This window comes from Alternaria atra (genome assembly GCF_907166805.1).
Source record: "Alternaria atra isolate CS162 genome assembly, contig: 35, whole genome shotgun sequence".
NCBI lineage: Eukaryota > Fungi > Ascomycota > Dothideomycetes > Pleosporales > Pleosporaceae > Alternaria > Alternaria atra.
Window position 1 is genome coordinate 2061213 of NW_025091334.1, and position 12595 is coordinate 2073807.

The 12595-nt window shown below is 51.4% G+C and overlaps 6 protein-coding genes across 6 annotated transcripts; 5 read left to right on the forward strand and 1 right to left on the reverse strand.

Moving 5' to 3' along the window:
• Positions 1–439: 439 nt before the first annotated feature.
• Positions 440–2567, forward strand: ALTATR162_LOCUS11582 (uncharacterized protein; the record flags this gene model as incomplete). The annotated part of the gene is made up of 2 exons (XM_043319224.1): positions 440–1893; positions 1982–2567. The coding sequence occupies 2 exons, from the start codon at positions 440–442 to the stop codon at positions 2565–2567; spliced, it is 2040 nt and encodes a 679-aa protein (XP_043175159.1).
• Positions 2568–2886: 319 nt separating this feature from the next.
• ALTATR162_LOCUS11583 (uncharacterized protein) lies at positions 2887–3868 on the forward strand (the record flags this gene model as incomplete). Its single annotated transcript, XM_043319225.1, has 5 exons — positions 2887–2889; positions 3398–3473; positions 3526–3626; positions 3678–3743; positions 3794–3868. 5 exons carry the CDS (start codon positions 2887–2889, stop codon positions 3866–3868), a joined length of 321 nt encoding a protein of 106 aa, XP_043175160.1.
• Positions 3869–4308: 440 nt separating this feature from the next.
• On the forward strand, positions 4309–5423 carry ALTATR162_LOCUS11584 (uncharacterized protein; the record flags this gene model as incomplete). The annotated part of the gene is made up of 2 exons (XM_043319226.1): positions 4309–4504; positions 4585–5423. 2 exons carry the CDS (start codon positions 4309–4311, stop codon positions 5421–5423), a joined length of 1035 nt encoding a protein of 344 aa, XP_043175161.1.
• A 1975-nt stretch (positions 5424–7398) lies between these two features.
• ALTATR162_LOCUS11585 (uncharacterized protein) lies at positions 7399–9333 on the forward strand (the record flags this gene model as incomplete). The annotated part of the gene is made up of 3 exons (XM_043319227.1): positions 7399–7465; positions 7518–8070; positions 8118–9333. 3 exons carry the CDS (start codon positions 7399–7401, stop codon positions 9331–9333), a joined length of 1836 nt encoding a protein of 611 aa, XP_043175162.1.
• A 377-nt stretch (positions 9334–9710) lies between these two features.
• On the reverse strand, positions 9711–10331 carry ALTATR162_LOCUS11586 (uncharacterized protein; the record flags this gene model as incomplete). The annotated part of the gene is made up of 3 exons (XM_043319228.1): positions 9711–10043; positions 10152–10205; positions 10272–10331. 3 exons carry the CDS (start codon positions 10329–10331, stop codon positions 9711–9713), a joined length of 447 nt encoding a protein of 148 aa, XP_043175163.1.
• Positions 10332–11007: 676 nt separating this feature from the next.
• On the forward strand, positions 11008–11569 carry ALTATR162_LOCUS11587 (uncharacterized protein; the record flags this gene model as incomplete). The annotated part of the gene is made up of 3 exons (XM_043319229.1): positions 11008–11058; positions 11109–11162; positions 11231–11569. 3 exons carry the CDS (start codon positions 11008–11010, stop codon positions 11567–11569), a joined length of 444 nt encoding a protein of 147 aa, XP_043175164.1.
• Between the last annotated feature and the right edge of the window lie 1026 nt (positions 11570–12595).

Genomic DNA, 12595 nt, shown 5'->3' on the forward strand with positions numbered 1-12595 from the left:
CAAAGTTAGTGGGGTGGGCGACTCGCTTATAAAACACGTTACCACATCATGTATGGTCTGTAGATCAAACAAGGCGTGCGAAGAGCTGATGTAATCGAGACTGACAAAGCTGAATCCTCGCTTCCCGTGTATTTTGACAAGAGTGCTTTGTTCCGTCCTAGTAACCCATAATCAGATGTGGTGAAGTAGACCCGTGACTGGAAGTGAATGAAAGAGTTGAGATGAAAGCAGCGACGCCTAGCGCACGGACCCTGCAGGTGTTGCCTCGGTGACATCACAAACAAGCTGCGCAGACTTTCCCAACTCCACCTATCGCTCATCACAGCGACCACACGAGCCAACCCACGCCTGTTTCACCTCCGCCCTACAACTGTCTGGGTCGCCAATCCCGCTAAACCTTGACCTCACTTCACGGCTAAATCATTCCCACAGCATCGGCATGGCTGACGCGCGCGGAGAGTACTGGTATTATGAAGACGGTGTCGACCCCAACAAGATAACGGTCCCGGAACTGAGGAGCATTCTACTTCGACATGGCGTCACATACCCATCCTCCGCAAAGAAGCCAGCCCTAGTTGGCATGTTCGTCGACTTAGTTCTCCCCCAGAAATCGCAAGTTCAAAGGGCGCAGGCACGCACAAAACGATCGACGCGGGGCATCGTTGATGTTCCCTCCAGTTCAGCGAGTACAGTAGAGACAGATGATGCCGAAGATGAGACGCTTGTAGTACCTACGCCCGCGACCGCACGTCGCACAACCCGACGGACAACTCGCGAACCGACCGAGGAAGCAGCTGCACCGACACTACGCGCCAAGACGCCCTCGCGGGCTATACCTGCGAAACACAGCAGATCGCTTGAGCCTGAGGTAGACGAGCGACCGGCGGCTAGACGTACACGCAAGAGCGTCACTCCTGCGCCGAAAGAACCCACGCCCGAGCCGGAAGCGTGGCATCGCAATGATGCCGCCAGTCCTTTTACCCAGGAAAACCCCTTCCAAAGCGGGAGTTCTCCTGTGGTACCGGATACGATATCGCGAGATCGACGTAGGCGGACTACAGGATATGCTCAGCAGGAGAGGCGCAAGAGCGACGCGCACCGCCGAAGGACCTTCCAGCCCAAGGCTGAACAACTAGACGAGGGCATTATGGTACCTACACGCGGAACATTTGACGTGGCGGACCCGCGTGTGCAGCAACAGGAGGACGATCTTGCAGATGCCGGCGAAGAGTTCACTCCAGAAGAGCAGCTTGATCTAGTGCGCGAGCGGGCAAAGTCTGGAGAATTGGATATTCTGCCTCCACGCAGACGCAGACAGAAAGGCAAGAAGACCGGTACTATCAAGGCAATGGCCGGCACTCTTTTCCTCACAGCATCAGCCGCGTTTGCAGGCGTCTGGCGGCAGGAAAAGATTGAAGTTGGCTTCTGTGGTGTTGGACGAGATGCTACCGGACTTGCTGGCGTGGAGATACCGAGCTGGGCAGATCAGATTCTTCCACAATGTGAGCCTTGTCCGCCACACGCGCAGTGTTTCCGCGGATTGACCCTCAGGTGCGATCCTGATTTCATCATGAAGGATCATCCGCTATCTCTCGGTGGCCTGGTTCCTGTCCCACCTACTTGCGAACCAGACAGCGAGAAGACACGCAAAGTAAATGGTATTGCGAACAAGGCAACAGAAATACTACGGCAACACAAGGCCCAGTACGAGTGTGGAGAGCCTGACGCTACCGGCAATCCAGTGGAAAGCCCTGAAGTAAGCGAAGTAGATCTGAAGCAGCAGATGGTATCTCAGAAGAGCAAGAGCTTGACGGATCAGGAATTCAGTGAGCTGTTTGACAGAGCCTTCCCCGACCTGGTTATGCGGGAAGAAATAGTCCAAAGCACAGATGGGTAAGTACTCTCCTTCCGGTCCTCGAACCACTTGTACAACATATCTGACGTGGAATTGTACTAATCAGTTACTCTTCCTTGGACACAGAACAACAGGCGAACGTCGTCTCGCATCCACCTCCCTCGCCAAGCTCTCCCTCTCCTGCAGCGTCCGAAGATCCCTCCGACAATCTTTTGAACGACATCTTCTCCAAATTATAACCATACTCTTCCTTATTGCCACTGGCTCCTATGGAAAATACGCATACACTAGTAACCGGGCGATGGAAGTTCGCGCAAAGCAACTAGCAAGTGACGCGTACGACAGACTTCAGGACCAAGCCGCGTTGAGCTACTACGACTCTGGGGCGGAGAAGGGCATTAGTATGACACAACTACGAGATGACGTTTTGAGGACTGAATTCAATGCAAAACGACGACAAAAACTGTGGACGAGGGTACAGGCGAAGGTTGAAAAGAACAGCAACATTCGCGCAGGTGTCCGAACAACAGCTAGCGGTGACGTTGCTCGCATGTGGGAATGGGTCGGTCCTGTGAAGCGAATTGACGATGGACGGAGTCCTGAGAAGCGGGAGAATGCCAGGTTTAGTCTTGGCATGGGCAGCAGCCCTCCATCTGCCTCTCGGGACACGAAGGAGGTCCAGAAGTGGGAAGAGGGACATCCGATTTACTAGTCTTCACGCTCGCAGCTTTCGTTTGCTTCCCATTAAGGGTTCATGGGTCGGAATGATAGAATTAGGGATCTGCACTTTATTTGGCACGCATGATACCACAATGATTTTTTACCATTTGCACTCATTCAATGACTGCCTATGTGACGCATTGAAAGTGCTTGCATCTGCGTCTTTGCTGTGGCTCGTGTGGCGCAGGTGTTGGCTTACTAACCTAGCCGAAGCCCACACAACGCTAGCAATATCGGTGCAGCGACCACAACACCTCCAGCAACACCGCCAACTTTTCGCTCATACTAACCACAGAGCAAAATCCGTCAAAATGGTGAGTGACATCTTTGATGCCAAAGATATTGCAAAGGACACCATATGTGCGACGAGCGAACGAATCCACGAATCTTCGATGACGATGGCGAGGCGAACCCTCCGGACTCCACGATATTGTACATGACGATACCTCACCAGGAGAACGAGATGCGGCGGGAGGCACATGATGCTGAGAGGGCTGGAATGGACAATGTCTCTTACAGAGTGTTGCTGGTGCGAGGGGAGAGAAGCGATTCTTGGAGTTGAAGCAGTGGCGACTCAACAAGCACACCTTTATGCGCTCTCTCATGTTGCAGCGCATTACGAACAAACTGCAAGTGCGCAGGATTATGTTCGCTTAACCTATGGCTGCATTATCTTCACAAGGACTCCTACGACCGCAACCTCGCACCACCGACATCCCTCGTCATCGTCTACATTGGTCGCCCGTCTCGCATTGGTCGCTAGAAAAGCAATATGGGGATCGTCAAGGCATCGAAACTTGAATGCTGACTTTAACCTTTCAGGTCAACGTTCCCAAGACCCGCCGAACCTACTGCAAGGGCAAGGACTGCAAGAAGCACACCCAGCACAAGGTCACCCGTTAGTGATCCTCGCCCACGCATTCGTACACCCGTATACTGAGACTGTGTAGAATACAAGGCAGGAAAGGCCTCGCTGTTCGCCCAGGGTAAGCGTCGTTATGACCGCAAGCAATCCGGTTACGGAGGTCAGACCAAGCCCGTCTTCCACAAGGTATGATCGCATGCACTCGAAATCAAGAGGCGGACACTAACATCCATACAGCGTGCGAAGACTACCAAGAAGGTCGTTCTCCGTCTAGAGTGCACACAGTGCAAGACCAAGGCACAGGTGGGCTTCACTCACTATCTTCCACCTCGTATCTACTAACATTCCTCTAGCTCGCTCTCAAGCGATGCAAGCACTTCGAGCTTGGTGGTGACAAGAAGACCAAGGGTGCCGCTCTCGTCTTCTAAGCGTGCATCTTCTTTCTCTCTCTTTTGCTGGGCTCTCGGCGTAGTCTTCGGGCGGATGGAATGGACGGCTCTACCTTCGACTCAAGCAATGCATCAACCATCAGTGCGATAAGAATGAAGGCGTGTGAGGCGGAAGATTTGGCGACAAAAGGTCACCAGCCACGAATTTACGGACTGTAACCTATATATGCATCAAATGGAGCTCGATTGAAGGGACCGCAAAACATGTGTTGTCGATCAATGTGATGGTATGACTATATGCCAAGTGATGACTTCCCGATATAGCAGGTATCAGGCGCGGCTCGATGGTGACGGAGTCATGTTCCAAGTTGTAGTTGCCCCTCCACCCCACTAACGCGTCGCGCCCTATCGCGTCAACGCCATAGACGCCACTTCTATATGTAACGTGAGTTCCCATCCTCTTGAGCTAATCCTACACAATGGCTGACAACAAGAAAAGTGTGCTAATCGTTGGTGGTGGCGCCGTCGGTGCAATCGCAGCCGTCAACCTCGAAGTCGGCGGTCTCGCAACAGTAACACTTGTACTACGATCCAACTACAGCGTTGTCAAAGAAAACGGCTACACGATCGAAAGCTGCGACCATGGAAGTCTGAAAGAATGGAGACCTAGCGTCGGTAAGCCTTAACCTCTCTCAGCTGCCAACTTGTAATTCCAAGCAATATATATCACACGTCGCTGACATGTACATCTCAAGTTCGCAACACGATCCCCAATTTGTCTGAGGAGGGGATTGAACCTTATGATTATGTCCTCCTCTGCACAAAGAACATCCCGGACATCCCCCCGACAGCCGTCGACCTAATTACGCCCGCCCTCCCCACGGGCAGCAACAGCCCCAAAACAACGTTAATCCTGTTACAAAACGGTCTTAATATCGAAAAACCTTTCCTGCGTCCCCATCCCAACATTCCCATTCTCAGTGGCATATCCATGATAGGCAGCGCCGAACCCTCACCAGGGAGGATTGTGCAGGATGAAGGGGATAAACTGTTGATTGGCGCGTTTCCGACGTCCAATATTAATCCTGCTGTACCGGAACGACGAGCCGAGGAATTCGTGCACATGTACGGCGCGGGCGGGAAAACAAAATGCCAGTATTCGCCCAATGTTTTGCACGACCGGTGGAAGAAACTCGTCTTCAACGCTTGTCTGAACCCGATCTGCGCCATCACGGGACTCGACGATGGGAGACTAAGACTGGCGGACGGGGCACTGGATGGCCTTGTCAGACCGGCTATGAGGGAAATTGTTGCTGCGGCGAAGGCAGTATGTGGCGTTGAGTTGGACGGTGGGGTGGTGGAGGAGACGATTCATGTTGATCCGTTGGAGAGTTGGTTGAAGCCGAGTATGCAGCAGGATTTGGAGAAGGGAAACTTTCTTGAGATTGAGAATTTGTTGGGGGAGCCGTTGAGGGCGGGGAAGGATGCTGGGGTTAGTATGCCGACGTTGGAGGTGCTGTATCAGCTTGCGAAGGCGATTCAGTGGAGGATCAAGGAGAGTAGGGGGTTGGTTGATGTGCCAGGGAAGAAGTAGCGGGTTTGATGGGTTTGGTATGTGATGTGATGTATTTGGGCGTCTTGTCTATGGAATTGTTTGTGTATCATGTCACTAAATGAGGACATTAGGGGTAGCAAGGACTTGTGGCGCATTAGACTTGGAGCAAAACCTACCCCAAAGGTGTTTACCGTATCTTCTGTCAATATTTCAAGAAGATGAAGACTATGTGTGCCTTTGCTTAGGGTACATTTGACAACCTTGTCAAGGAAGAGCCCCCTTGTAGGTACAAGTCTCTCTTTAGATGCCGTGCTCCATCCAGTCCTTCAGGCACTTGTTGCCGATCCACTGCTCTGATTGTGGAATATCCTAATCATTCCAGTAATAGCTCCCCGTGATAATGGGTATCCGAGCGTTCCAAGGAATGACAGGAAAGTAGCTCAGATTCTTGGCCTGTAGATGCGCTAGAAACACAGATTGGCCATTGTGATCGCGCCACATACATGCGTTGCGTATTGCCTCGGTTACATTGATGGAAAGGTGTTTGAAGCCTTTGCCACGAAGTAAATAACGAACTTGTTCGGCAGCGCGGAAGGAGTGGTATGAGTCGTCTCTTGACTGGTCGGTGCAAAGGCGAGCGGACTTCCATGCAGGTAAGTAGTACTTTACTCTCATGGTAGGCATATTGTTGTAGAGTCGTGTCGGACGTGCAATAGTCTTTGAGTCTTTGGGAATTAAGCTTGAGCAGTTATATGGGCTAGATTTGATGTTGATGGTCCTGATCCAGCACCTCTTTGCAATTGGTATTGAAAACTCACCTTCACCTTAATATCAGCAAAACAGCTCTTCTGTCCCACAGCCGGGCCGAACTCTTCTCGCAAACGCGTATACTCTCGCGTTCCATATTCACTCTATGCTAACTTTAACGTCATAGCGACCGAAGATCTGCTTCTTATCTGTCTAGGTCACGTAACCAAATTTCTCTGTTCTCTCTTTGAACTTGCTTCTGCTATAATAAACGTATCTTCGTAGCGCAAAGATCTTGTATAGGTATCTTGGCATTGGGCTCTCTTCGACATCACGTGGAAATCCAGGAAACACCTACCTGGAACGTATCGTACGATATCATGATATGTGAGTATGTAGGTCCACAGTACACTCGATGCACAGGGTTGGTGTTGCGACGTCTCGGCGAATTTTGTCAGCGAAAGATGGAGGTAGATAGACCGATCACGACGACACGAGGCATTTTCTTTCATCTCGATCAAAATCCAGTTCGCATCGCTATTCGACCGGACAAGGCGACGTATCATGGAAGTGTGACCATCCGAAGCAGAGCCGGAGGAGTTCGCGATTGGATAGTCATGGGTTCGCGTGGTAGTGGTGGAGGGGAGTTCCATCTAGCAAAGCGGGCCATGGCATTGCCGCTGCAAGGGCATGAAGATCTTTTGTCGTAAAACCGGTAGAGACGGAAGATCTTTGGGCTCTGACAGCGTCGCCATGCCAGGATGAACCAAGTTTTAATGGGCTGAAGAGCGGAGCCGAGGTGGCGGTGCAGTTCGGCCCATGCTGCGCTTGGCGAATGACGAGTGACGACGCTGTGAACCAACTGGGCTGCTGTCCAGGACTGACAAGAGTCAAGAATCTTCTTAACTCTCCCACGTGAACCCAACCCGTCACCTGTGTCTTCCTGTGACTGTACCCTACGCCTCCTGCTCCTAACCTAGCAGTCGACCTCACGACACCATTTTTGAGCGCTTTCGAGCGCGCGCGCCCAGGCAGGCTTGGAATCTCACTCAGCCACGCTTTACTGCTTAGTACACGACGAACACGACGGATTCAGGAAATTCTTCAGCCGCGCAATCAGCCTACGCCAGACGACAACCTGAGGACTCAGGCATAAACGGATCCTCCGGCCTGACTCTATTCACACAACGCAGCGAACACGTATACGCGCCTTACCAGGCAGAACATTACGACATCTCTTCACACCCAGCGCATTAGTATGTCGAAAATGGCACTCAACGGAGTGCGCCGGAAAGATACGACAAAAGGCCCGCCGCTGCGCATTCTGTCGCTAGGTATGTCGGTGATTTGAGGCTCCAGTATGGCAGTTGCTAATCCATGTGACAGACGGCGGAGGCGTGCGGGGGTACTCCATGCTGATAATCCTCCAGGAATTGATGCACCGAACTTTTGTCGAAACTGAAGGCCGAGCGCCCAAACGGCACGAAGTTCCGAAACCATGTGAACACTTCGATCTCATCGTGGGAACCGGCACTGGAGGTCTGATTGCTATCATGCTGGGCAGGCTGAGAATGGACGTGGAAACGTGCAAAGACGTCTACGTGCGCATGACAAGGAGAGTCTTTGAGACTGACAAGACGTTTGCCGGCATACCATATCGATCCACATTATTCAAGGCGTCGAAGCTGGAGGAGGCCATCATGCAATGCGTGCGCGAACACACCATCTACGACGACGAGGGCAACGACAACCACAACGGGCAGGATGCACCACCCATGACCCCTGGCAGTGCTATTTCGGGCCGTATGCAAAGAAGTGCTAGTAATGCCAGCAACTACAGCCAGATTGGCATGACGCCCGTAAACATGCGCATAGCCGCCATGAAGTGGGGGAACCCTCACGCCCTGCTATACGATAACCGAGAAGAGCGCACCAAAACGTGAGTAGACGCATGTGACTAACACTCCTATTACTAACTTGGTACAGCGCCGTCACAGCCGTTTACAAAGGCACAAGAAAATCCGGCACCGGCCAGATTCTCCTTCGCTCCTACGACTCACGCAAAGAACCCGCCATCGAACCCAACGCTACGATATGGCAAGCCGGTCGAGCGACATCCGCAACTGCCTTAGCGTTCAAGCCCATCCAGATCGGCCAATCCGTCTTCCTCGATGAGGGTTGCGGCAAATATAACCCAGCCCCTATGGCTCTCGACGAAGCTGTTTGCAACGAATGGCCTGGACGCGAAGTTGGCGTCTTCATGAGCATAGGAACGGGAAAGCGACCAGAAGGCACAAACGCCCAACAACATCTGTGGTGGGAAGGTTTCGTCTCAGGCGGTATCGGGGACTTTGCGGAAGCGAGAAGGAAGCTGATCCAAAAGATTGAAGATTGCGAGAAGACACATAAGGAGATGAAAGACCACCTCGCCAAACGCCACGTAAACCCGGAGAACTACTACCGTCTAAACGTCAACGTCGGTGTAGGAGAATTCGGAATGAACGAATGGAACGCCCTCGCCGAAATCAGCACAAACACGCGCATGTACCTCGCTGAAAAAAGCGTACAAGGCATGACCCTCGACTCGGCCGCAAAAATCGCAAGAATCCACTTCGCAAAAGTACGCTGGGAGCGCGCTGCAAAGGGCGAATCCCCGTTTTCACCGGGTGCCCAAGCACCCAACAAACCCCTCCCTAACGTCCCCGACCCAGCGCCCATGGCCGTTGAACTCCCAGCGGAGGAACTTGCACCGGAATACTACACTAACATCCATCCCGCCTTCCGCCCCCTACCGGATCAGCGCCGTCCCTCAGACAACGACAAATTCCTCGTCGTGTCTTCGGACGAATACCCGCAGTCAGCGAGTACAGATGGCTTCTCCGATCTCCCGCCCCGTCACTCAGGCGAACTGGTGTCTCCAGGACGGCGCTCGGATGAGCAATTTCAAGCGGGTCGTCCGGTGTCTTGGATGAGTTCCGCGACATCCTGGGACGATAGGTTATCTAATGGGCCCCCAAGACCGCCCAAGACACCGCTGCAGGATGGATATGGACCGCCACCACCTCTTTCGGGTACACGCACCTCACCACCTGCTGGCTCTGCCTTCTCAAGACCCCCGCCTGGGGCGCCGTTGCCGTATCCTGATACAGATGGTCCGCCACCCATTGTCAATAAGGCGACGAAACCCGATTATACGCGGTGATGGAGGGATAGGTCGATGATGATGTTGTTCTTGCATATATGGTTGCATGGTGTGTGGAGTGTTGAACGAGGGTGCTCATATCATGATTGTTTACGACTGATAGAGTTGCAAGTTTGAGAGAATAGTTTAGATACCCATTCGAAGTTTTCATTGTGTTTTCCTCAATGTTTATGAATCTTGTCATTTGTACATCGTTATCCCATTTTCTTCATGCTGCCTGAAAGAAGAGCATATGTCGTTCGTGAATGCTGACTAAACCGCATCCATGTCAGACAGAATAGCTCCGCGTCATTAACGTCGAGGGAAGTCAGCCCGCATAAAGCTCGAGATGTTCTCCATGCGCTCCAGATATGTCTAGCACGGTAGATCTTGTGCACTCACTCCTCATACCCAACATCCTCCTCCTTGGGCTCAGGCTTAACAACAATCTCCTCCTCCGCATCATCATCATCATCGACAAGCTTTTCAACAACCCCCTCCTCAACTTCCTTCTTCTTACGGCCACGCTTAGTAGGCGTAGCTGCAACCTCTCCCTCAGCATCACCCTTGGCCTTGCGCTTTCGTGGTGTGGGAGTCTTCTTCGGTGTACCAGTCACATCCGCCTCGCCGACACCACGGAGCGCTGCGAGTTCAGTCTTCAAGGTGCCTTTGAGGCGGTGAACCATGATTTGACAAGCGCCGACAGATTTTCCATTGGGGCGAGGGGGGTTCTGTGGGGGTTAATAGGAATGGATAGGGGAGTGGGTGCAAGGAGGGGGAGGATAGGAAGATGGAAAGAAAAAAGAAATATATATAAATAAATAAAGGAGGAGACGTACCGCATAGTCAAGCTTAACGTTGGAGTGCTCGACGAGGCTGAAGTAGTACGCGAGCTATGTGTCTTTAATCAGCGATGAATCAGAAGAAGGTATGTATGTGAGATGGAACGAGGGACGTACACGCTGACGGTCAGTCCAGCCCTTGCCATTGCTGGTTGTAGTGCCCTCATTGTCTGACATGATTGATTAATTGGTGTGTTGTTGGATGTTGTGTTAATTGCTATTTGTTGAATGCAAGTCAAATGTAGCGGCAAGAGGTTGATGTGTGAGAGATGCGAGGTGTATGGTATGAGGTAGTAAGGAGATGGGAAGACATGGGTTGAGTAAGTTTTTTTATGTGTGGTAGCGTTGTGGTGGTGGATGGTGGGTGAGGGATTTGAATGATGAAGGTGAGTAAGAATATGTACATATGAGGCACGTCAGACCAGGAATGTGGGAATGCTAAATGCAGCATTATCGATGAGCTGCGCGTTTCTTGACTCTTGGTTCTTCGCTTGTCAAGTACGTCGACGATGTATGTTCAAGGTCACTTTCTACTTTCAGCATAACATGTTTCGGTTGGTGTGTCATCTGCTTTCCAGGATGTGGCTATTGTGTTGCAGTGAGCAACTGGTACCCACCTTCACCATGCATCATTAACTTTACACGATGAACTACGTGCCATCTTCACCCTTAGAGAACTCACGGTGAGCTTATGGTCGAGCCCACTTTGTGATTCTCTCACCTTGAGCATAAACATTAATTTGACCCTCACCTCCTTGCATCTTCCACATCCCAACCACCTCAGTCCACTTGTTCTTCCACACTCTCATTGCACTACCGACTACTTAATCAGCCAAATACTACACCATCCACCATGACCGACGACTCCAAGATCTCCAAAGGCGGATGGAGCGATCGCGAACTGGTGAGTATCAAACATTGGTCTACTATTTTCGCGATACTGACAATAACCAGCTCGTCAGTGTCCTCTACCTCATCAACAAAAGCGGCTCCGTCTTCAACTACAACGTAAGTCTTCTGCCTTACCTCTACCTACCTCCATGCTACGAGAATCATCCCATACTAACGTACCACAGGAGGGCTGCTACCCACCCGGTCGCAACGCCAGCGGCTTCAAGCAAAAGCTGAACGCGCTCAAGAACTCGCTGAAGCCAGAGTGGGAGGCCATGGAGGCTGGTGTACCCATCTCCCTGAATATACCTAAGAAGGCTGCTACGCCGCGCAAGCGCAAGGCTAAGACTGACGACGAGGGCAACACTGGCGAGATCACCCCTAAGAAGGGCCGTGGTCGTCCCAAAAAGAAGTCACCTACTCCAGAGGTTGAAAATGACCAGGATGACTTGGATATCAAGTCTGAAATCAAGGGAGAGGATGAAGATGAGTATGACATCCTGGAGGAGGCTGAGCTGATCTGAGATTCTCGGGAAACCAGCATTGTGGCACCGAATGCATGCGTATGGAAGAGATCATCATGGGAGTTCTGCAGCGCATATCAGCTTCTAGCGTTCGGATTGGGTTCACGACATGCTTGGAGCATTCCGTGGATCTTGGCCAGCTTTATCTTGAGCCTCCATGACCCATGAGCATCGAATACATACTCAACGAAATGGAAAATTGAGAAATACATAGCCAACCAACCACTAGTACTGCATAACAAACAAGTCGATGCCTTGTAAGAAAGAATGACTCATAGCAAATCCCACTAGATAAAAGTATGTCGAAGCAGGCATGCAAATAATATCCTGATATCACACCAGAACCCCAAAAATGAAAAAAAGCACTACTTACCCAAAACAGGCAATCAGACACAGCCCATGGGACACAGACCTACGAACCAACTGCAGCCCTACCCGTCGATCCATCCGATTCGTGCGCTCCGACCATGTCGCATATACCACCCAAACTGTTGAGCCCGGTGAGAGTGGGTCCGGGGTAGCAGCGGGCTTTCCCGTGGATGGGAGGGCTGGGCGTGGGCATTGTGGCTGGTATGGGTCTGTGCCTAGTTTGAGGAGGATCTACTGATAACGACACGACAGGTAATAGTCTGCAAAAGTCTGTTGGAGGGGTATATGAGATAGGTGCCTATCGTATGCTGATTGTCTTACTGTACTTGTGTGAGAATGCTGATAGCTTATCATATGTCGGGAAATGAGGGGGTCCGCATCGGACGTCTATTGTATGGTAGGTGGAGGTATCTAATGCCGGTAAGCTTGTTCTCAACAAGTTCTGTTGTTGGGGATATGGACTTGATAGTGTTGCAGTTACGTGTGAAAACACAATCACATTCAATGGGTCAGAAAACGATACTGAATATTGTCCATAACATATTGCATTCCCATCCCACAGTGCGCTCCTCAGCAGCAATTAGGTCGGAGGTATCTATGTGTACTACGTGTGTGTGTCGTGAGAAGAGCTCCGATGAAGTGTAGTAGGGTATCGAA